Genomic DNA, 25,625 nt, shown 5'->3' on the forward strand with positions numbered 1-25,625 from the left:
TGTAGATACTCATGCTTACTACTATTTTGCGGTATATTCATTGTATTAACTTGATAATATCTCACTCTTATGCTCACTTGTGTACACAGTGCTTACCGCATAGTATCTTGCATTCAATGTATACTCAGTTTCCAACTTGCAGTTGCTACATAGGTATATTTATATTTATATTATTTATATCTAAATACACAGTAGTAGTGTCTCATGCTCACTAGTATTATGCAGTATCTTCTATGTAGTGCTATCTATGTAGTACTTCATGCTCACGGCACAATATATTGTTCTCACTATTTGAGGCATGCATAGTATCTCAAGTATCTTAAGCGTATGCTCCCACCTGTACTGTAATATGTCACACTTAGTGCATCATATGTCGCGCTCACGATATAATAGCTCATGCTCTTTTGTTATTCTCTCTTAAACCTACATATGAGTTTATTTTCTTGGAGTCTATATATTATATTCTAATGCAGTATGTCTACTACTTTGTGGTCTTCAAAGTGGCTACTAAGCAGTAGAAACAGACGGAATCTAATATTCTAGTTTTTGAAAAACTATATTTTGTGTCACCTCACTGTTGATCATGATTATTACAGATTTGTACTGTAATATTTTAAAGCCCCTGAGAGACCATCATCCAATGTATAACAGCACTGTGCTCTGCTACAGCAGTTGCTTAAACTCTCCCATTGCACTGTGACAGCCTGACGGCAACAACAGATGCGTGACGCTCACAGCCTCTCCCTCACTCCCTGCTTCAGCTGCGTTTATGAGCGACATATATCAGAGGCAGGCCCTAAATAAGCACAAGACTTTTGTGACTGTGTAGAGACACGGCCGCTTGAGCATTATTACCCCTCATGTATTTTGAGTCCGTGTGACATAAATGATCAGCCATGAATTACACTCGGGGACCGCTGAGGAGTCGCTCCCAGCATTCTTCATCTTCTACCCGTCTAAAGAAGCGAGAACCTCAGCCCCATTAACAATCAAATGCTCATGCGTTTTAGCTGATATTGAGTGATATTAATCACCTTAAAAAATTATCTATACTCAGGGATGTCCAAACTATGGCCCACGGGCCAACTGCGGCCCCAGAATTAAAAAAAAAAAATAGAATGTGGCCCACACTTAAGCTTTGCCTGAGTGCAGTCACTTCTTAGTTTTAACACCAGGGGGACTGTTGATCAAGGCAGTTGCTCCAGCAAATCGGAGAAGAAATGTACCTCAAATGACTCAAAATGGCAGAACCAAAGAAGCGAGAGGTAGAAAGTGAGTGCAGAAAATTTCAGACAAGGTGGGAGAGTGAGTATTTCTTCAGAGAATTCAAGCATGTCTGTTTGATCTGCACTGAAACTGTGGCAGGTATTCTGTTGAAGAAGGAATCTGAATGAGCTACCAAAGCTTTTTTTGAACAAATGTGCAGTTATGAAGGCAGTTTTGTCTTTAATTCATGGAATCACTCAGTCTGTGTGGTTACACTGACGGTTCCATCGAAAGTTCGGTCCGGAGTCCTGCCCAGATCCTCGAACTAATATATACCAGAATTAAAGGCACTTTCTCAGAGGACCTTGGCGGTTCATTCCTGCCGACGCGGCACTGTTCTCCCAGACTTGACCTCCGTTTATGGTGCCTCAGTGACACTAGTTCAGCCATTCAGGAAGCAGCTGTTTTAAAGAATCCAGACACAGGGGGGTTTGTTATTGCAACTTTATTTGGAACATTCAAAAGACAGGTTTATTTTTGTCCGGTTAAGCAAATGTTAAAATCGATACTGAAACAGGTAAAATAGAGGCAGAAAAACAATATTTTTAATGAACTTAAAGAGCACGACTAACAAGTCCACACATGCAGTTAAAATATTTCATTTGTTAGTTTGCCAGTATAAGGAACTATGTCGGAAATGATACCATTAATATGCATTTTGGCGATGTGATGTAAGGCTGTTGGAGTGAAGCCAGTCAGCTGGAGGCAAGAGGTCAAAAGCATGTTGAACATGACGTCTATTGCCATTTACCAAGCACCTGCAGAGTCAACATCAACCAGGCTAGCTGTTCAGCTCAATATTCCACATGTCGACTCATTCTTGTGGCTCACGAGGACACTTGCATTCATGAATGTCCATCTGATGTTCATGAGCTTCTCCGTTGTTCATGTCTAGCTTCCTTCGAGAAGATCAATGATGAGTGAAGATGAGAAGCTTATCAGCAGTTTGAATAGTCTTAGCATATGCTAGCGGAGTAGAGCGTTTCAGTTGTCCTAGGAGCTTCGACTCTAGCAGGGGTCAAGGTAGTACTCAAAAGTACTGTATCTTTGGAAAAATACACGAGTTAAAGATGGCTTTGCAAGGACTGACATTGATATTTCAGGGAAAGTTTACACTGTACACAATAAAACCTATATGATGCAGTTGACATTCTGAAGCTTAAAAACATATTTAACAGGTAAAAAATTGAAAAAAAAAAATTGAAGGCGATGAAAGGCAAATTTTTTCCCAAGAAAAAAATAACATTACCATCCAAAAGAAAAATCTGTAGTATGACAAAAATAATTTTCATCATGAGAAAGAAAGACGTCCTTTCATGGAAATGCGTGGTGTGTAATGTTAGATCTCCTCCTGTACCATGTAATAATTGAGTTACATATTTCAACTTATTCACAGTGACGAGGAAACTACACAATGTCAAATTAAAGTATTTTTTTATATAGTATTATATAGTTTTTAGCATCATGAAGAGTCTTTCAATGTACTGTTTTAAAATGGACACCAACATGTTTCGGATTTCCAAGAAAGAAGAACTACAAATATGGCCGACCACTTGGGCAGGCTGAGCTCCCGTCAATACCATAATGTGTTGTACAGTTAAAGCTAGGTAACATCTAGCATGGTTTAAACACCACTGCGGACTGGGCATATTTAAATGAGAGACAGTGTGTTTCCTGGTTAGCAGAACAGTGAGTTCAGAGAGACACAAGCCACAACATGGCGTTCAGCACCATGGACAGGGAATCAATTCCCACACTCTGGTCACTCTACTTCATTCTGAAATGGTGGCGAGTTTTGTGTCAACCTCTGTTTGTTTTTCCAAATGAAGTTTAGAAATGAAAATTTCTACATGGGACTTGGCTCTCAGGCTTGAACCTGACTCCCTGAATTGGGCTGCACCTAATGGAGGTTATTCTAGCACATAACTGTGCTATTTTTGAAACAGAAATGACGACCTTAAAAAAAAAAAAAAGACCCTGTATGACCCTGTATGAGGTGTCTTTTGGTCGTCAGAATCAATACTCCGAAGTTGGTGCGTCCGTGATGAAGTCACTGATGGCTGAAGAGAGAGCATCTTTCTTCCTCTTAAACGTCTATGATGTTGATGGACGGCACCGAAGGGTGGTACTGAAAAAGAGACCACACAGACAGAGAATCAGGACCTGTTTTCTGCTTCACACAGTCATGTGTCATTGTTGTCGTGACAAATGCATCAACTCAACACGCCACTAATGAGGACAGGAAGAGGTGAGAAACACTTCAATCCATCAGCTGCTCGTCTTCTTTAAACAAGAGAACTCAATACGCAGTGACGGTAACTGCAGCCCGAGGTCGACCAGCACAATCAGGATGACCTTGGTTATTGATTTACTGCGGTTTTAATCACAAATCTCTTCAGTGACAAGGGACTCGGTAGATAAAAAGAACAAGGGTGGTAGGACCTAAAAGTGCATCTCTGTTGAGCCGTTCTTTATTAGCAATAGCTACACATCCAGCCTTTTGAAGGTACAATCTTTCCCACTGTTATAAAGATGGTTTCCTCTGCATCATTCAGGGGATCTGGCCTTTTGTTGCTCTTATCTGGTGTTTGTCTTTTGTATGTTCATACCAAATGCGATGAACCGCTTTACACTATGTGCAACAAAGTGTCATAACACCATACAGTATGTACCTAGGGAAGTGAGACACTTGCGGTCGCAGCTTTGGTGCGTCTTCAACAGAAATACCGGCGACAAAGTTGACGCATGTCAACCGATTGGAGCCCAGAATTTACGTTGACAAATGCAAAGACGTAAAAAGTAGTGGTGGGACTTTAGTTACTTTAATTACAATTAATTAATTACAACATTATTATGCTTAACTAACTACAACAACAAAAACATAATTTAATTGAACAGTTTGCTCTCCAGACAACAGGGAACCTTTGTAAGTGCAGGAGTTCCTGGTCCTCTGATCACGCTGATGCACAAGACACGTGGCAGCTAGGATGAGAACAACAACAACAAACATGAGGAATCGCTGAACAAAAGCAAACAAAAGCATCCGTTTGCTTTTGTTCAGGGATGGTTTTCACTACACAATTGCCAACACCAGTTTAGAGGCAAGGGGATGTCACTTTGGTAGCTTGAAACCAAGGACTAACTCATGAGCGAGTAGCACAACAAGACAGTCATGTTTGCTGTGAACGTAGTTTGAGTCAAATGTCCCGCACAACAAACGCATCACAACGGATCAGACGACTTCGCATTATTTCTGTTATTATTTTAAGTTCATGGTTTCCAGTATTTTTGACCCGCCCCTCACCTTGCTCCTGAGCAGACCTCCACCGTGGTGCTCGGGCGTGCTCCTCTCCGACGACGGCTTCACCTTCTCCTTGTTGTTGCTCGAGTCATTGTCCTTGATGATGTCATACTGCCGGCAGAACAGGGCAATGACGGCTGCAGGTGGGGATGGGAACACAGCAAAAAGACGACTAGGCATAATTCAAGAATTCAGTGCTTGAGACAGAAGCACTAGTTCATAAGGGTTCATGCATAGGACCACACCACCCGACTTTGATGTGAAGTCACTTCAGTGGTGCCTCTGAGTTCACTGTCTTTGATCTAGTTTTTGGCATGTGATTTATCAAGAGCTACCTATTTGAACTTAACTTTAAACAAGTGGACTCTATTTTGGATTTACCTAGTGAACCAGGGGAATTTATTATTTACCGAAGGGACAGAACTGGGACTGTTCTCTGGAACGTCCGCCCTTGGACTCACCGACTGTCTCCTCGATCTCATCTTTCGCCTTTGATCTCCAGAAGTGAGGGATAAACTCTTTCTTCTCTGGTTGGACTTTAAGCCACAAAGGCCACTGTTCTGCTCTTCACTTCCATCACCGTGTCACTGACCGCTGCGACCTCGTATTGATGCCAGAATGTTTTAATCAGTCATGAGAGACCTGGGTTAGCAGGTCAACTGCACTATCCGAGTTCGATCCTCATGACTTCTGGATGAATCTGATCATTTCTAGGCCCTTTTTTAAATGATTAATGGCTATGTAATTTGTCAGCAAAGCTAAAGATGAGTCCGTCCATCAGCAAGTCTTCTGTCGTGAGAACAATAAACAATAGCTGTTGGCATGTTAAGATGTTATCGATCCACAGTGTCTGGCTGGGAACTGCAGAAACGTTTCTCCTTACTGATCGTAAAGTACGTAGTAATACATTCACGTTTTATTATCTGTACTTGCATCACAACGCTATACTAGTGTTATAGTGCTCATTTTCAAGGTCTCAGACTTCAGTGCATTTGGTCTCCCAACGAACTGGACTCAGGAATTTTAAAGTTCCAGAATTAGATATAAACCAAAAATGGTTTGAAAAATCGCGTAACAAGTGACTTGTCATGTTTGTGTAGTCTCTATCTCTCGGTCTTGTCTCGGACTCATCTGCTTTGAACAGCAAGATGTAGCGATAGGTGAGGTATCATGAAACAGGTTCGCAGGGTTGATGAAACGGTGTCCTTATTTTCAGAGGCCACTAGATGGCGCTCTTGGTCTAGAATTGACGTGGAGGACACTGTTTAATGAAACCTCACCCAAGAATGACATACTTGGTGACCCCAAATCGCTTGCTGTGCCACTGAACGAAGACAGTAAAGTGGAACCTCCATGCCTGAATCTGGATACGCTCACAGCGAAACACGACTTCACTTTTGGCCACCGAAGGGAAAGTATGTTGCAAGTATTCGTGGCAATACACTGGCTTTGCAAGCAAATCGGCTGGATTTGTCGTGTAGATTATGTTTGGTGAGTGAGTCGTCAACGCACCTGCCCACATGACCAAGACCACCACGATAATGATCATTTCTCCGGTCTGTAGATGTCGAGCTTTGTCCAGGCCCTGCACAGCCGGGTCATCTGCGGACAGACGCGCAATGTCATTCACACACGACGCAAAAGCCATTTCCATCCCTCTGACGTCACCTTCAAATGTTTTCTACTTCAGCATTAGAGAATGACCGGACTCAGCCATCCATCCATCACTCGCGACTTTTCCAACCAAACTTCTGTCGGCGGTGATGCTTCACCAAATACCAATCTCACAGCATTAATCTTTATTTAAGTGGATTGAGGAGGGTTCAGTTCCCACTCTCCGGACCGTCTCATAAAGACATGGACCTCTTCCAGAAATGCACTTTTCCCAATTGGCTCTTATAGTGAGTCAGGTTATTAAGAAACTGCACCAGATGTGCACCAGTCAGCCTTCCTCACTGGCACTTCACATCTTGGTCACCACGAGACTGTTAACTTAAGTGTGACTGGGTCACTTCTCACTACATCTGAGTCACTTCAGTACTATCAAAGATCATTTTCAGATTTACTGTAAACTACATGTATTCCATCACAGTCATATAAGGGCTGGACAGACAGATGTGCTTGTGATATTACGTAAATGAAGATGCATATTTGATGAGGGGATTCATTATTCAACAAATCCATTTGAAATTCTTCACCACCGACTCCGGCTGCCGTCTCGCCGACACCAGTGAGTGCAGACACAGTTTTCATTCTCAGCTCATGGAGGTGACTGAGATAATTAGTGACCTCCCGTCTGCTCGTAGTAAGTCTCTTGTTGCGTTGTTTATGGCGGTGAACTGTGTATTAACCACCGGGGAGGCTGTTGCCCCGTCAAAGATGAATTTAGTCTTACACCGTTTCTCCACGGGACGTTACAAGCGTTGCAGGACTCGTGAGGGCGGGTGGCGCTGAGTCCACCAGAGGCTTGTTGCTTTTGGGCGGTTTCCAACTGCGGACTGTCTCGAGACAAAGTGCGTTTGGCTCAAAAGGGGGGGGTGAGCTTTTCACCTCTGGCGACTCTGTGCTAGATGCTGGAAAACTACGAGTAAAGCGCGACTGCACGCAGACATGATAAATGCAGGGCAAAAACAACTTCACAAACTCTCAGAACACTGAGGTGTGCAGCTGGGAGCTGCAGGAAAATTGCGCTCGGGACCGGGAGCGCAGCAGTCCGGGACTCGTGATGTGTGCGGGTGTTTGATAGCCGACGTGTTTTCGCCTTTATAGGGCAGGTAAACACCTGATTTTATTGACAGACAGATTTGCTTAAATGAATAATGCTCTGCTGTTCAGTAACTGTTTTCACTGCTGTGATCTTGCTGCTGTCTGCATGAGGAGAACAGCGAAGAGGAAAGACGCAGATTTTTCCCAATGTAGCAAAATGTTACAAAGTTTCTGAAGACCACCAGACTATTCATTGATCATTTCTGATGTCTGTATCTGGACTTCACTGACTAAAACCTTCTCGATCACATCGCTCCACGTGTTGTGAGGGCAGCACGGATCAGTCAAGATGCTCCGTATTACGCAGCTTGTTTCCGCTATTTCCTTGTAAAATAAACACGACAAGACTCTTTCATGTTTAGTTTTTGGTTAGTTTGTGAAACGCCACATTCTGTTACAGCCGTGGCGGAGCTCCGTCATCAGTTCAGTTCTGAGGCGAGGACGACTCATAATGTTAAGAACTGACAGAAAAATAAGGAAGTTAAGCCGGTGGTGGTAAATAGGTTGTCGCCTGGCTTATGGTGACTTCCTTTAGACGTGCTTTATCGTGGGTCACAAACCAGCTATTTTGCGCAGAGCGCCACCAGCTGAGGAAAAAAAAATCGGCTGAGGCGAAGAGGTGCAAGGCTGCACAGCAGGGGGCGAATCGGACTCCAAGACAGAACCGGCAGTGTGAAACCGCCCGCAATAATAGCAGAGGCCATGGTTGTCATTCAGAACTGAAGATGTCCACCAGGCAAAGACTGTTCCGGGGAGCAAAGAGAGGCAGAGAATAGTGGGACAGTCTTCGGCTGAGATATGGTTCCACCATGTCCGCAACCATGTGACTTTAAACGGTTTAATAATGCAAAGAGCAGATGAATAATAGAGAGTGAAACTTTCTTAAGGAAATAATGGCTCCACAAAGAGAGTGGTTTGCTGTGTGTCTGTGACTGAGCACCGTTAAAGGGGGAGTTCAGATTCAGCTGTTTGAAGTATCAAACGCTAATTGAGTCTCAAGGGATCGCCTACCTCGTCAGATTTTAATGCTGAGGGCAAAAAAAAAAGTCCTTTCTGCTCCTATTTTTAACTCGACTGGGAAAGGCTTGGATAAGACTGTGATCACGGTTACGGTAGTCCGCCTGTGCGCCTAGCCTCACGGTTTAAGAGTTTTGTGGGCTCCTCACTACAATAACTACTGAATTGTTGGCTCTTGAAATAAATAAAATAGTTCCTGAAAGTATGAAAAGTGAGTGGGAAAGCTATTTTTTTCAGTTCGTAAAGGAAGTTTGGGGGTGTTGTTTCTGTTTTTTTTTAACGTGACAGCCTCGCTCATAACCGTACTATAACTGTCATTGAAAGTGAGACCACCAGGCTGCTCAGACCCAGCCACACTAGAGAAACACCTGGATGTTGCTCTCATGAAATGGCAGGAAAACAGAATAATTAAAATCCCCTGAACTTTTTTTATGAATATGTAAAGTGGCTCAAAGTGGCCCCAAACAGTTTTTTAACAGCCATAAACTCAGTCATTTTGAGTAACATACTGAAAAGAACAGTGGGCTGTGAAAGCAGAACGAACTAAAAAAACGAAAATAATTATTTTCTCCCTCCGACCAGAACATCACCCATGTGCTTAATAAGCCAGGAGACCTTGGCTGTGATGATCATGAAATTCATTTGCTGTTCCTCTTCTCTACCTTTGTTGTTTCGCATGTTTAGTGCCTCGCTCTGACCACGGCAGAAAAAAAGCCTTTTCCTGTTTTCACGTCGTATGCTTCTTGCTTTAACAGTCACATTTTGTTTCTTGACTTCAGCGTTCCATTTGACTCCTCCGATATTCTTTGAAGGAAGGAAAGAAAAATCCATATTTCTCAGCCCACAGATTCCTTCTGAGCACATGAAAGCATGGCGAATAGAAGCTCTCGCTCCTTCTGATTAAAAGGGTTCCAAAGAACTGATGAAGTTGAACATTTAAAAGGGAATATTGATCTGTGACGAAACCCCCAGAGACGGTTAAATTCTAATACACGGGTAGCATCGATCTGCGGCGCACGCTACAAAGGAAACCAATGGCAAATTACTCGACATGTACCTTCTATACGTTAATGCAGTTCCATTCTTTTAGCTGCCTGCTTCGTTGAATATTAAGCACCGCGATTGATTTTTGGGATTCGCTGGTCACTTTGATTTAGGATTCCTGTAATATTTTAAAAACACATATCTATGTATGTGTGTGTGTGTGTATACATACGTGTGTGAAAAATATTATATTATTATAATATATTTTATAATATTACATATAATATACAATATATACATAATGTGTTATAACATTAGTATGAATAATATCACATACAATATAACATAAATAATGAAATACAAGTTGAGTGATAATCTTATCTCTAACCTTAATAGCTAAAAAATATACAGAATCACACAACACATAAACATTCATTCATTATCGTCCCATTATAACAGGGAGGCAGGGGACACTGTGGACAGGTCACTCGGCCATCACAGTAGACAGACCACCACACACACGCACGCACACCTGAGTCCCATCCACGGACTCTGTATGGTATGTTGGGAGAACTTAAAGGTTTGCTCCTGGCAGCTGTTCGAGCGGTGCTTCTGGGCAATGATGTTTTTACCTCCCAAATATGAATATTACAGTCACTGTTCTCACCAGGACTTGACCTTAGAGTGACAAACTTGAACCAGTGTAATACACAGCTTCTCTTCCTTTGGATGGGGGGACAGTTTAGTGGTGCCAGAGGTGAATGAATAGCAGTGTTGTATCACAAAGTGCCCCTCCATTATTTACGGACTTCATAAAATCGAATTCATAGTTTAGACGGAAAACTTTTTTCCCCTTAATGGAATTACTGAAATACAGATCATTTCTCATGTGCTTTTGAGTACGTAATATACCTTTTTTTCCACTGTGAACTGAAGATTTTGACATATGTTCAATAGTTTTTAAGTGTTAAATGAAACTCTTCCTTTCAGAGCAGAGATGCTACAATGCTGGTACCAGCTGGGAACGTGCTTGCTACGCTCTCCTGCTGCGAGCTGAGCGCCAGAGTGTGCCCGGGAATCCCGATAAGGCTCCAGATTGATATGGAGATGCATAAATTTGCCAGACTCCTACACTTGAGGAGTATGTCAATAAGAAATAAGGTGTCTGGGAGAAGATAGACCTCTGAAGGAGCAGCGTGAGACTCCAGTGAGCCTCTCAGATGGCGTCCTGTTAGTTGCTCTTCTGCTCCGTCCTCATTGGCCATGTGAGAGTATTTAAAGCTCCAAAGAGTCTGAAGAGGGTTTTGTGGAAGTTGACACTTAAGACTGCTTTGAGAGGTAAATAGAGGGTGTGATGGTTAAAGCTATTTAGAATTGAATCTGACCTATTCATGACTGGTGTGCTGCCCAAAAGCAAGGTGGGAAAACAAGAACCACTATCTTAAGAAACCTTTTTCAAACATGATCATCCCTGCACCAGCTGCATTTGCACTTTGGGTCCCGAGGGCAGCAGCTGAAGCTAACAGACCCAGACTTTCTTCTTTCCTGAAACCGCCTCCACCTCTTTTATATCTTTTTTTTCCCTTTTCCTCTTCTCTTTTTAATGTCCAATAAAGGCTGGAAACGAAGGTCATCGCCAGACTATCGCATCCATAGCTAGGTCCTGACTAGCCCCGCCTCTTGTCTCAGGCTTCTGAACATTCTGTGTTCTTTTTGTTTGCATAGCGGACTACATTTTGGATCTAATCTCAATCTATTCACCAAGTGGTGAGACTGGACCCCCTCTATACACCGGCACGTCACACACAGGCCAGACATCCGTACGTAGCATGTAGCGTACACACACTTCTCATTCAATGATCAATGCATTTCTCCTGCACATTGTTCACGACAAAGTTGTTCACTCCTGTTATCCAAGGATGAATGAGTGAATTTACTCTGGAACAATGTCACTCAAACTGTCCAAGGGAAATGTAAAAGGCTATTATCAAAGTCGATACAGAAAAGAGTGGCTCTAAATATATGGCAGGTTTGACCTGTCAAGTCTTCACAAAAGCAGCGATGCAGGAAATGCACCCTGCGCTGTAGCGAACTTGTCGGACCTGCTGTTTGTGTTGTTTTGAAGCTGTGAATGTCAAGAAAAACACAATCTCTCTTTGTTTGACATTTCACCTCCAGTGCTAAATATAGCAGCGCTTCATTTCAGATGGACGTCTTAAATGCAGGCAGGGTGTGAGATGAGATGCTAGGAAGTCTCAAAATAGCACTCAGGGACAGACCACTCAATTGATCCCCAATACTGGAGAATTTTTGGAGTCAATTTTGGAGGTCAATATGCGACACATTGATGGCACCATTCGTGTGATAAGAGCTTCCTACCCTGGTTGGAGCTGTTGGAGGGCAACCGGTCGGACTTCTTCAGGGTTCGGAAGTGGACTTTCTTGCTGGCTTGGCTTTCTCCATAAAGACCGATCGACTGGACCTGGATGACGTAGTCCGTCTCCTCCTCCAGGTCCCACAGAACACAAGAGCGACTGGTGGTGTTCACTTCCCGGATGAAGCGCTGCATGTGTCCATCTTGTCTCTGTGTGAGGACGAAGTATTTGGTACCAAAAGTCACCTTCTACGTAACATGAATGTACAAAGACATAAAAACAGTTTGACGTCCCACGACGATGATTCTTCAAAAACCTTCTTAAATTCATATCTGACTTTTGTCTCTCTTATTTTCGCTGTAGTTTTCATTTGAACAGTAGGAATGAGTTGAGTGCTTTTGCTAGCAGACAGATGCTAACAAAAACAAAACCACTCCATGCATTCTTTCTCTCACCTTTGATCTTGTAGGAAGCGAGAGCTTGCGGTCACAGCTAAGGTCCTTAACATTTGCAATTATCAGTGAAAGATAAGTGCAACAGTTTTGCATCGCTCTTCTAAGCAAACCTCCTGCATGTGTTGTTGGAGCGCCGTGACACTGCCATCTGTAGTCTGACTGAACTCATTACGAGATATACAGATGCAAAAAATTCAGGAAGCGATTTGTCGACTACAGTGAAATTGATGTTTAAATCAATCACTGACCAATTCATAAAGCTAATGCTACTGGACTATCGCGACCCATAACATCAAAGGATGTGATCTTTTCACCAAGGACACATCAAAGGCCACAACCTTACAAAGCACTTTTTGAGCAATTTTAAGGTAACATGCTAAATGCTGGTCAACTAGTCGTCTAGGTGGTTGCTGACTAGTCAATGATGAAACTACCTGGTTTGTACTTTTTTTCCCTTCGATTTTCAGTGGAAGTTTGATCACGATTATGGATTTGTTTGTGCCTCAGGACATGTGTTTGGAAATTTAAAATGTAATTATGACACTCAAATATTCTGGCAAACTGGACACGGGTGCGAGACCTGCCAGGTTCCTGTGATGGAGTGAAGGTCAGGCGAAGGTGAGAGAGCCAGGTGCTTGAGCGGCATGCAGCGCTTTTTATTGTGCTAGCAGTTGGAGCCTTGTTTCCGCCATATGGAGTCCAGAGTGGAAAGCGAAAAGCTGCAGGGTCCAAACGCGGATCCTTGTTTAAAATTCACAGAGTCGTCCTGGGCACAATTTGGAGTCAATCTTTGTTTTTGACCTCTTTCAAAGGTACTGAGACTCGCAGTTCCCCCGGGAGGTTCTGGCTGAGGCTCCTTTCAAACTCCTCTGGATCTGCAGATGTGTGTTCGCGACACCGAATTTGATTAAAACACCGCATTTCCTTCTGGCGCAGCAAGTAATGTGATGATTACAGAATCACTTGCCACATTAGCTGACGCGTCGCGATTCCTCATGAACATGAACACGTTGTTCTCCGGCCTGTCAGCAGCAGCTACACCTCGCTGTTGCATAAACCAGCAATCAACGCACTTTCTGGTTTCTATTTTTAGCCTGCTGTAGAAATACCATGCATCCTGGCAGGAAGATGAGCTGTCTCATCGCTGCATTGTTTACTCCCTGCAGCCCGGAGCAGAGACGGAGGACTCCCCAAATGAATGTGACAATGTTAGCGCTAGTTTCTTCTTCCTCACATTTTCTGCTTCTGAACTGAGACTTAAACACAAATGGTGGACACCGAAACACACACTGTGTTCAGGAATTTTCATCAGATTAGGAGAGAAACGTCGAGTGTCAGACATCATCACCCGAGAAAACATTTCTAGCAGAGTCTAAAATAAAGACTCATTTCAGCAATGTTTTCCATTCAGTGACTGTCGCACATCTAGAATACAGATGATATCACAGATTTAATGTGGACAATATGGATTAAGATACGAACACGATATCATTCAAAAGATTTGGAAATAAATGGTTTTTCTGATCAAAGACCAAGTTATTTTTACAGCAAGAAAAACAGAATTAGGATGAAAGTAAAAGTTTTACATTGGAATCTATATTTTTAAAATTGTGTTATTCATAGTGATTCTGTTTGAGCTAATATATATATATTTATGTATTGCAGTTTTAATTGTATTCAATGTGATGCCATTGTTTTCGTTGTTAATCGCAAAAAAATGGGCATCACTGCATTGTTTGCTGATGTTTTTGGAAATATTAACGCAACATATTTGCTACCTCTTTTGTTATAATGACTGGCAATTGCTTGATAATAACAATACGGAAGCATGGCAAAATCAGAATCAGAATCAAATGTGTTGTTGCCATGGTCAGTGGGGATCCCACCAACTAGGAAAGAATAAAGTGCTGCGAACAAAATAAAATAAAAATAAAATAAATAAAACAAAATAAAATACAATAAATAAATAAATGAAATAAAATAAAATAACCCACAAACAACAAAGGCTGATCACAAATTCAATGAGTTATGACAATGAGTTAGGAGGCACATGCAAAGGGAAGTCAATTGAAAACACGTTAAATATAATAATAATAACTTTTCAGAATCAAACAAGAACTTCAACTGTTTACCAGCATCTAGAATAAGCCTTGTACTGTAGCTGCTCCCAATGTTAGCATGAAGCTACAAACATCTAAGAGCATTACTGGGTCATTCTCACTCACACCCCCAAAATTAACCCCAAAATAAAACTGGCAGAACATATTCTGAGACATATTCTGAGACATATCTACGACGACAACACAGCGCAAGCTTGACTATCATCTACGTTGTTTCTTATAGAGCGCCACCAGCAGGAATGGCATGTGTACTACACCGTCCTCTGTGGCTCACATCTCCCCTGGAACGCTTCCTCACAATCCCAAGTTTCCACTCATTGTAATTACCGTGGCGATGAGAGTCATCGCCAAGATTTAAGTCCAGCGATGCATTTTAATTAGGACTGCTATTAAACTGCCATTTATATAAACCCTCCGTAATTGCATTCATCACCTTCCGCCGGTAAAGTTATGAAAATATTAACATACTTTGGAGGAGTTTCGCCAGCGCCGTGAAGAAGTTTGCAGGTGCTCTCTTGTCCTGTTTGACATTGACTTCCTGCCACCTCGAGATTTGCGTCACTCCAAAAGTCCAAATCATATTTCTACTTTGATGACCCTATATCAGTGAGTTTGTGATCTACTATTTCCTCAAGAAAATAATGTCAAAAAGAAAACAATGTAGAGTAGAAGGGGGAGGAAAGTAAGGACAGTAAATCTTCAGTTGAGATTGTGCAGCCTGGTAACTACAGTATAATGTCAGAACTGGCTGCATTCATGCGCGTGAACACTTCAGGTCATCGGGTGTGATTCTGACTGCGATTCTGACTCTGGGGGAAGCGTTCCTCTTTGTTAAACCGAAGCACGTGTGGACATCCGCAGTGTAAATGGAGATGAATCGACTGCCAATCTCAAGACTTACTTGTTGTAAGATGGAGAAGCCGATAATGATGTCACCCTCGGGGACGTCCCAGGACACAGTGGCGGAGTCGGCCCGTGGATGTTTCACGGACACGTTGACGGGAGCGGGCGGTCGGTCTGGATGGAAGCACAAGCAGAAACCATCATCATCAGTGCAGTTGCTCGACAGCAAGTCTGCGTCTCTCCCATTCAAGTTACGGTCATTTATATCATTCATATTCGACTGTTACTGTTTTGAACAGTTTGTTGCCATTCTAGTGATTGTGTTTCCAGACATCACTGCAGTTGTGAAGATGCTGTGTCAGCAAAACAAAATAACTTCATAACATAACAAACTTCCCGCAGCTGGCGCCTTGAATGCAAATGAAAGCTGTTTACAAAGGAATAAATTGAAACAGAATTCAAAATAATTCTTCCATTCTGCTCGAGAAATCCAACGCCACTTTTCATATTCTCATTTATAAGACCGCGTTGCTCAGTACACCTGACCTGCAGCACCTCTGGCCCCCAAACACAGAGGGCAGCGTGATTTCTATCTGAGATATACAAAGGAGATAAAAGGAGAATAACTTAGTGGAGAAAATGGCTCGGTGAAGTGCCCTTTTCTAAAGGGAAACAGAGGACAAAATGTCACGCTCTGAATATGCCACTGAGTTAGAGGGATATTTAGCGGGTGATTACGAAGTCACATGGCAATTTGGCGAGAAGAGTGAGTGACTTTTTTTCTGGGAAAAAGAGCTTTGCCAGGGGCAAATGGGAATTAGAGTGCGACATTTAAATGGGAGGCGTAGTTTGGGAATTGAAGTCTAAAAAGTACATTGCTCTCTTTGACCTCTAAAAACCAAGAAGATTTGACTTGGGCAAATACCTGACTCTATGATGCTGTCATGACTGGAAGGACGTCTATTTTGATTCCAGAGATATCAAACCTGAAGGAATAAAACGCCGCACAGAAAAGCAATCCCACTGCTTCCGCTGACTTGAATGTGGTTGTAAAAAGCATTCTGTTCGACCTGTTGTGCCTCTGTCCGGGCTTTTGTGTCGCTGCACAATCCAGCAAGTGGAGAGGGATCGCTGCTGAGAGACAGAGGGCACCAGAGGTGGACAGGAAATAGACATGGCCAGCTTTTAAGAGGATGGCTGGTCACGTTGACGGACAGGGTAGAGATAGGAGGCGGAATCACCTGTGAGCCACTGAAGGCATTTGGCCAAGTTTGCCAAGATGAGGGTGGGTTTCCTTCAGAGCTATACTATAAACAATAAAATATGTAACGTCAACCTGTAGGGGGCGTGGCTTCAAGGAGCAGGGGGAGGTACCCATGCCACTGCCTTCATTGGTGAGCAATCCCAAATTTAAACCCTGTTGATTTCACTTGCTTTTAAAATGTGCATTCCGTTTGAGACATTTTTGGTCTATTACAAATAAACTTCACTTCCACTCTTGGGCATCCACTGCACCAAAGAAACCTCTCAATAGCTACTGCCCGCAGGTCCGTCAGTACACGTCAACACGCACTGAGACATCAATCTAAAACACATTACCCTCTCGTGAGGCCGGGAGTCATTGTCCTTTCAGTAATGGAGGTTACGAATCTCCACACTGGCTCCAAAAACAGAAACCAGGGGCATGATTCATTGCCTGCGGCTTTCCTTCTGATTATGGAGCGAGTGACTCTCCTGCTGAGCCAAGACATGAATCAGTTTTAAGGTGTGCTTCGCCTGACCAGTTTCCTCTGACCACAGGGCTTTGGAAGAATGGGGGCCACTTCACCCTGAAGCTTATGAAAACAGTAGTTCTGAAGAGGAAAATCCCATCAAGTCACTGGGAAGAGGAGCTCTGGCTGCTGGTTCCTTCTAGACCAGTGACTCTTAACCATAGGGCCGAAGCCCATGGTTGGGCCCCGAGCACCTCCTAGAGGGGCGCTTAAAGTTTCTTGTTTTACACCTCTGGGCCGTGAGATGCTCAGTTTTAATACACTTTTCATTTATGGTATGGTGGCAGCAGTGTGTCATTGAATTGACTTGACAGCTGCAAATCTGTGATGTAAACAACTATGAAGAGGTTTTTGAAAAGAAAAAATGGTAGTGAAGTGAAGAAGTGATGGTGCCCCCTAACTGTAAATACTGTTCATGAAAGCACTTTTGTTGCTCATACTTTGATTTACACTTTGCTCGTATCTTCTTTAGATTATATTTTGAAAAAAATATATGATCCTTATTTCACAATATTCATACATTCTTTTAATATTTATTTTACTCAGAATTTTATTCATGTCTTACAGTTTTTCCAATTCTCACAACAGCTTTTTTTTCTGTTTTTCCTTTGTAAATTATATGACTTGCACCTGATTCTGCAGATGACAAATGAATGCAATGATCACATGGTTTCATGTCATTTCACAAGGTTTTGGTTTGTTCACGTGCAAGTAGATTAAATAAGGTTACTTATTTGAAATGAGTTCTATTCCTATAATGGGCCCCGGCCCCATTTGCTCTGGAAAAGTTGGGCTTTGAGATCGAAAAGGTTCTAGAACATTAGAGGCCCCTCATGTAGAAAAGTTAGAAACCCAGGATACACCAAGGAGTTAAAAGGTTTCATCAACATAAAATGTCGATATTGAACAGCTGGTTTTTAAATTTCATCGTGTAGTCTGAGGCAGATACCTGCTGGTGTTTACTGCTCAGCTTGCACCATTATTTATTGATGTGCTAAACAAAGTCTTGCTTGCAATGTTCCCGTCTGCTATGATAAATGTCAGTGCAGACACTTCAATATTCCAGCCGGCCACGTGCCCGCCCCCCCCGACGCACACGCTTGTCACCCCCGCCGCCACCAACGCTTGTTATGTAATGACTGAGCTGAAATGGCAGGTCGGAGAGCGGGGAGACCCTCCGGAGGTAGACGGCATCTCAGCTCCGACGTTTGGTATAAACCTGGAAGACTCATTTAGACACATTCAGGCGTGTTTGTATGTCTATTATATAGCGGAAGAATCCTTGGCACTTCCTATCACTGCTGAAGTGATGTGAGTGGAGGCTGTCCACACGTCTTTTTATTACCACAAGCTACTGCTGGAAGCTTAGAGCTGCTTCCATTTTCATTTGACAGTCACCACTAACACCTCATGGTTGCTCTCCTTTCAGCTATTTACAAGAAAACCCTTTCTGCGATGAGAGTTTGAGAATAACACGAATATCTTGATGCTATGAATCCAGCTTGATCGTTGAAAAGACAATGAGAATAGTTGATATTCAGGCAGCTCGCACATTCAGCGCAACACTTATCTGGAATGATGACAACATGCTGCTGAACCATTCAGTCTGCAAGTCAAGTATCTGGAGGCAGCAGTTCAGCATACTGGGCTGCTGTCACGGCTGCCAAACCATGAGATTTGTTTTGTGGCCATGCCTCTCTAGATAGAGATGGATTGCTAGGCCTGTTGATGCTGCAAGCAGGAAGTAGAATAGAAATAATCTATTGTGTATTTTCAACATGAAAGTTGAAAGCTTTGTTGAACATGACCAATAATCCCATTAATAATAACAATAATAATAATAATTTTATTTTTGTGTTTCGGACAATGAACCAAACAGCGTAGTTTGACACTACAGCGTTGCTCGACCAAATGCCGTGCTGGGAACAACATGGAGAACTAGACTCTTGCAGCTCAAGGTCAGTGGAATATGCATGTGATCAGACCAGTCACTCTGTACCAGCAGCTGATCCGCCCCCCGCCCCAGTAAAGAAGGTCTTAATTCCCATTCATGTGTTTAAAGCTGCCTGATGTCTCGGCTATTTGGTAAATCATTGCTATTGAAGGATGAAATCTCTTTTAAATACAAGGACACATTGAAAGTTTTGACAGAAAGAAGTATAATCCACATCCCAAGTGGCCAGCTTGAGCCGCCTGCTGCCCGCTTGAAAAAGGAAGGACAAAATGGTGTCAGTTAGGCAGCAACTGAAGGTCACTGCAAAGAAGAAATTCAGAAGCTACAAAACAGTTTGTAGACCTTGAGATGCCACCAGATGTTTTTGTGATTAAAAAAGAAAAAGCCGTTTTAGAGGTCCACTCAAAACAATGTTGTACACATGAAAGGAGATGGTAGTTGGTGTGTGTGTGTGTGTGTGTGTATATATATATATATATATATATATATATATATATATATATATATATATATAGTTAGTTGCAGTTTGTGTTAAGAGAAAGTGGGAAGTGGTGTTTAAAAGGTCCAGCCATGTGGGATAGGTTTTAAAAAGGGGGACTGAAAAGTTTGGCGTTATATTTGTGTCAAAAAACAGACCATGTAGATTCAGATTTTGAGTAGTATGAAGATGTTTTGCACACACATAAGTGTGAGTTTGAATATAACATTTCCACCAGCAAGCAGAAACCTCTTTTGTGCTCAATAAACCTTTTGCGTGCTTGAACAATGATCTGTAAGCGCTCAACCTCATCTCTGTGTGCGCACTCGGGTTTTCTTTTTACACTTGCTCAACTGCTGGCACAGCTTTATGTTTAGCCAAAAAGACAACGAATCACAGCGCTCAGACAAAGATTGTTGGTAATTGGCTGTTTGGTCTCCAACGGCAACCTGCGGGAAAACTGTTGCATTCAAGTGCACCGGAACATTGAAGTCGGCATTCAAGTACTACATTTGTCAAATGTCACAAAGGCTAAAGTTGGCAACATACTTAACAAGACACTAGTTTGCGGGTAGATGTAGCACTTGAGCGTCGCAGCTGAGGAGCTATAATGTCTTTCCACAGCACGCTAACACACTGCTGCTGTTGTACATTCGACATATTTCACAATAAGACTGCTTGTTGTTCAGTGTTTCGGTGCACTTGAAGGCAACAATTTTCGTCACGTAACGTCGCAGGTTGCCGTTGGAGACCAAACAGCCAGTCAGGAACAACGATGTGATTCGTTGCCTTTTTGGCACAACCATAACGCTGTGCCAGAAGTTGAGCAGGTGTTAAAAAGAAAACCTGCGCAACCCAGAGATGAGGCTGAGCGATCGCAGATCATTTTTCAAGTGCGCAAAAGGCAAAGTTCTTGGGCACCAAAGAGGTTTCTGCTTTCTGGTGCAAAACATCTTCATACTACTCAAAATCTCAAACTACACGCTCAGTTTTTTGACACAAATATAACGCCATACTGTGCCAGCTTGTTACGTGGCCGCACACAGCACCACGGATCGATCCACGATCAACATCAACATTCATGGCAACCACAGATTAAACACATCTAGACTCCCATCAGGCTGTGATTCATATCACTCTGAACGCTGACAGCATAAACACAGTGGCAGAGCGAGGTGAAGAACCGTCGTGTTATTGATCATCCTTCAGCCTTGATCACTCTCAGGAGGGCGACACTTTGTAGGGCCACTTGTCAAGTAATCCTCCTTAATCACTCTAACCACTTGTGAGGTGGACACTCAGTGACACTTTGAAAAATGTTTTGGACATGAAAACAAATATTCCTCGGGTGAAAATACAGCTCGCCCTTGTTCCATCGCTTAACTCGATTCCCCTCCGACAAGCGCTTAATTCCTCGACCTTTCGCAGACCGTCGCGTGCTGGAGTGGCTCGGCAGTCCTGGCTGCAATCCTGGATTCAGCTCACACACACCGCTCGCTTTCTGTCAGCCGCGGCGGCTAACACATTAGGCATGAGGATGGAGGCACTTGCCCATGCTCAGCGGGAAAAGAAATATTCCCTCCAGGTTTCAGATTCTCTTTTACAGGAGCCTAAATTAGATTTCGCTCACAAGAAGAGCAAGGAATTGCAGTTGCACGCCACAAGGACACATCACTTGACTGTCTTCTTCAGTAAATCTGGCTAGCTCACCATTGTTCAGGCACTTTGCATGTAATCCAAATGGCATCTTCATTGTGAATAGTAGCATTCCAGGGGTATAATGCTAATCATTTAAAACCATAACTACGATGATTCAAAATACATTAAAGAGCAATACAGTTTTCTTCATCCATCCAGCACAGGGTGGTTGGTACAGTAGCATCTCATCGAGCTAGCAAGTGCTACGAGTGATTGTAAATGTTTTGGGTAGGCCAACAATGATACACTATATTCTAGCCGTAAAAACTCACTGGCCACAACCCAGTATGACAGGTTCAGAGTACCACCACCATTATTTTTTATACCAGTGACCATATTAAAATCGACAAGGCCACTCTCAGTCAACAGGAGACTGGAAAGAAGTTCCAAAATGAATGATGAATAAAAGAGAAATTAAAATAAAAAGAGGCATTTTTAGGGACAAACCTTCCAGTCTGATGAATTGAACGCATCAAATAATGCAATCTTTCATGTGATTTTCTGACACAGCTGTAATTTAACACCAGTAGCGCCTCTGGTTTTGACAGCCACTCAAACCCCTCTGCAGAGAAATGTCAGAAGAGAACAAGGCAAAAAGCTGCGGATGTTTTGTTTTACACCAACACTGACGCAGGCGCCCCCGCGCCGCACCGCTCTCTGAAGGCAACGTGACACGTTGGAAGCAGCTCCCAGGAGGCTGTGCCAGGATGTGATGGAGGACGGCAGGTGCTGAAAGGGAAGATGGTTTCAGCAGGAAGTGTGATGGATGGACTGGAGGAGAAGACCTGGGGATTATAGTCGCTGCTGGAAATGGGATTACCATAGATCTGCATTGATTAAATTAGCCAGCAAAGTCCATGTAGGCAGTTATTTTAAGAATCTCCCCAGCAGATGTCTCACTTGCTCTTATGATGATAGAGCCCTTCAGAATTGAACCTTGGAGCCTATGTAGAAGCTTGAGATAACAAAATTTCTTGTGGTGAAATAATTATATTTATTATATAGCACTCAAATTACAATATAAAACTTTATTTTAGCGTTTTAGTATGAAAATTTCTAGTTTAATTCTGAATCATAACATTTCAGCAATGAACATTTTTGAGGAGTTCTAAAAATGCAACTTGATTTAAAAATAAGAATTCAATTATTCATTCAAATTCTTTAGGTAAGCAACCTGCTCCTCACACAGATTACTATATTATTATTATATTGTTAAATATATTTCAGATACTTACCATGTGGGCAAAATGTGCCATAGAAACCTCAACTACAGTTGTAGTCCTGTAGTCATCTTGTACTCAAATGTTTTGCTGAGTCATCAAAGCGCATCCTTATTATTATTATTTTTTTTTAATCACACTGGTATCAAAATCACTTTACCATTAGTTCATTCATGTTAAATTAAAACTGAAAACCTTCAGAAAATCATATTTTCAGACATTAAATTTAGTCGCCAGATCGTGACACATATGCTCACATATAGTGAAGGATGAAGTAAATAAGGACATGACTGAGGAGGAGGAGGATGAAGATGGAGGATGCTGACTGACTGTGGCAACCACTGACAAGTGTGAAGTATTTATCTGATGTCAGCATGTGATTGATATTTAGCAGTGCCTCAACCATTTTTTGCAACGAAATCTCGCCCCTCAAATCACTGGTCCACCTAAAATTTCAAAACTTGAGGGAAATATATTAAATTTCCTCCACAGACAAGTGAAATTCCATGGACAAGGCTTGTATTTAAAGTCCTAGGTAGCCTTCCCAATTGTTATACAAAAGGTTGAAATGCAAAACTTGGCATATAAAAAGGGAGCCATTTTTCACGCTGAAATACATGTATTGTCCTAGAAGAATTAAAGTTTTCCAATGAAACTTCTAGTGTTTTCAATCTAAATGAACTGCTTTACCACCTAAGACCTGAGAATCGCTTTACAGTGGGAAGCATTTGTATATATAGCATGTTAAATAATAATCTTTCAGCATCTGAACATATTTTTGGGGGATTTAAATGGGCAGATAAGTTTTGAGTTGCAGTGCCTTCACACTCTTTTGCCACTGTAATCCAAGATTGGGAAGTTGAAGGGCAGAACGGAAGATAAGTTGAACGCTCTGTCCTTCACAGAGGACACGCCACACATCCCTGATGCCATCACACTTCCTCCACAACAACTCTAGCTTCAGTCATACTAGCGTTCCTTCAATTCATGGCTCATCTAGTTATTCATTAATAATAAATACAATCACAGCCACCAAACAAAATGATAAATTGCTGAAGCATGGCGGTTGTATATAATTTGCACAACTCAGAATGTCCTTTCTGTCACCCTCAAATTGAAATACTCTATTATGCAGCAGTATATAATACCAGTTTCCACCTTTAACTAAAGATAACACCAATATTTAAAGTAGATAGACGTTTATATTTATAACATGGTTCTTAAATGAGTTTTTTTGTTTGTTAAATTTGTCATTCCTTCACTCAATTACAAATTATTTTTTAGATGTCCACTGGATTACAGGATGGATTGAATTCACAGAACAGTAAAGCAGCTGTTTTAAAAGCAAAAATGTTGCAAAAGTGAGAGTTGAGAATCCCGCGGTTGACGCACGTGTGGTTGACAGAAGAAACACCTGTAATGCGACGTTCACTTACTTGCTCCCACTAAGAAGACGTCGCTGCCGAAAAGCAACAGGAGCACGGAGTTGATCAGAAGCAGCAGTCGGGCCATGGTTGATGTCGAGAATCACTAGAAGTAGGAACCGCTCATCTGTGCGACATGTTGCTGCGCGCTGCTTCCATTCATGTATCAGTCTGTGAGCGGTGATGCCTTCACGGTCACGCTCCGGAGAGAGAGGATCCGTCCATCGTCCTTCATGACTCTGAAAGCACGGCCGGCGGTTCTCTCATGGTGCGCGATGTGAGTCGGGTCCAGCTCCAGCTCGGATCCTCGAACCTCAGCGTGTTTGTTCGTTCACGTCTTTTTTTTTCCCGCGACCAATCAGCGGGAGGCCGTCTCGGTCACGTGACAGCAGATGGGCAGCGGCTCACCTGGTTCCCCTATTTACCGCAGTGTCCGGGTCCAATGCCCATGTGTTCACGGAGAATCACCTCGATCTATAATACAGATGACTGCAGCCAGTTATCTGCGTCACTTTGATAAGTTGCTGCCGGTCACGTGGGCAAACGATGAAGCTGTTGCACCGGTCACAAACGAGCGATCAAACAACCAGCTCACATTATTGCGCACTTTATTTCATTATATTTTGAGTATTGCTTTGGCGAATAGATTCATAACACTGATATATAATGTTCACAAGCGAACATAATTTTTTCCCCCTTATAAAGTTCGAGAAAGTCAATCAACAAACACAATCTGACTCGAAAAATCAGATAATTGTGTTACAATCTGTTGACATCCCAAAGGATGCGATGCATGAGACAACACTTATCACTCTCCATGCATGTAATTTATTATTTCTATTTATTTATTTAATTTTAAGACGTTTTCTTGAACTCTTAATCTGAAGGAGGAAGTTCTGTGTAGCTTGATGTGACTCGTGAAAGTCAGCAAAAGTCACTGAGCAATGAAACTCTTAAATCGTCTCCTCTCAGTGTCATTAATTGGTGAGCAAATTGTAGAATAATGAAGTTTTTATGAGTCGTAAATTGTCTGTTTCTCATCGACTCGAGTCACTCCATAATTTACTCTGAAAGATTGCAAGCTTGACAGAATTATGTAAAGAGAAAAGGTGAGAATAAAGGCCTGGGAGGGAGGCCAGAGCAGCACTGACAGAGGTCAAAGCCAAACTGGCGTCTTATTTTTACATGTTTGTGAAAATCTTTTCCTTTCAAGAGGTGAAAAACGCAAGGCTCGGGGGCACGACCCTCAAGTTAGAAGCATCCTTCCACTCAGAGTGGAAGAGGAACACGTCCTAAAACCAGTTTGAAACTTAAGTTTATAAACTCACACCGCCACCACATTAGCGACTCATTCAGCGTTCGCTCCCGCTCCACTGTCAGTGAAGCGCAGAAACAATAGATCCGCTCCTGATTTGCCTTGGGACGCCGGTGTTTAAGCTCATACATCTTAGTTAGACTGTGAGATGAATCACCTCCCTCCCTCCTGTGACACCGCGCCGACCCGACATCGTGGTGGAGCCAAGCAATTAAGTTAAAAACAAACATTGTGCAAAACTGCCAAGAGCACATCTGCATCATCTGAGTGGCCAGCGCTTGTCACACTTTTAAATAGTCTTAAATGCTGTCTTTAACTCATAGCAGCTTGACATACACGGATTACTCATCACTCCCTTAAAAAGTAACTTCACTTACTGTTCCTTTTATGATTTTACTTTCAAATCTCTCTTTAAAAACGGCCTCACAACCTCAGCCATGTGAATTTACAGTGAGTTTTTGACGTACTGAATCAACACATTGTATAATAATAAATTAAATCTGAGTATGAAAAAAATATTTTCCTGTGAAAACCACATTTTGATAAATTAGGAAGCAAATATATCGTGTCAATGTCAAAAAACATTCCCAGTAATTTACAAAACAGCATTGTTATTGATAGTTTACTTACAGTGCAG

General features: G+C 42.3%; 1 protein-coding gene across 2 annotated transcripts; it reads right to left on the minus strand.

Annotated features, from left to right (window-relative positions):
- Positions 1 to 1,710: 1,710 nt before the first annotated feature.
- fndc4a (fibronectin type III domain containing 4a) lies at positions 1,711 to 24,127 on the minus strand. 2 transcript variants are annotated; one of them, XM_053887718.1, is made up of 6 exons: positions 23,686 to 24,127; positions 15,186 to 15,301; positions 11,714 to 11,918; positions 6,080 to 6,169; positions 4,571 to 4,704; positions 1,711 to 3,394 (listed from the first exon to the last, which is right to left on the minus strand). In XM_053887718.1, exons 1-6 carry the CDS (start codon positions 23,759 to 23,761, stop codon positions 3,353 to 3,355), a joined length of 663 nt encoding a protein of 220 aa, XP_053743693.1. In that variant the 5' UTR covers positions 23,762 to 24,127; the 3' UTR covers positions 1,711 to 3,352. The 2 variants fall into 2 exon arrangements, with proteins under 2 accessions (XP_053743693.1, XP_053743694.1); XM_053887719.1 differs by lacking the exons at positions 15,186 to 15,301; positions 23,686 to 24,127 and adding an exon at positions 12,165 to 12,387.
- Between the last annotated feature and the right edge of the window lie 1,498 nt (positions 24,128 to 25,625).

This window comes from Synchiropus splendidus, chromosome 15 (genome assembly GCF_027744825.2).
Source record: "Synchiropus splendidus isolate RoL2022-P1 chromosome 15, RoL_Sspl_1.0, whole genome shotgun sequence".
NCBI classification, from domain to species: domain Eukaryota; kingdom Metazoa; phylum Chordata; class Actinopteri; order Syngnathiformes; family Callionymidae; genus Synchiropus; species Synchiropus splendidus.

What these genes read in the sequence shown, in the direction of transcription:
- fndc4a (XM_053887718.1), bottom strand. Translation starts at nt 23,761, where the DNA reads ATGGCCCGACTGCTGCTTCTGATCAACTCCGTGCTCCTGTTGCTTTTC. An exon ending in GCTTCTCCATCTTACAACAA is followed by an intron (nt 11,919 to 15,185) that starts GTAAGTCTTGAG and finishes GTCCTCACACAG; the next exon opens with AGACAAGATGGACACATGCA. An exon ending in CTCCAACAGCTCCAACCAGG is followed by an intron (nt 6,170 to 11,713) that starts GTAGGAAGCTCT and finishes GTCTGTCCGCAG; the next exon opens with ATGACCCGGCTGTGCAGGGC.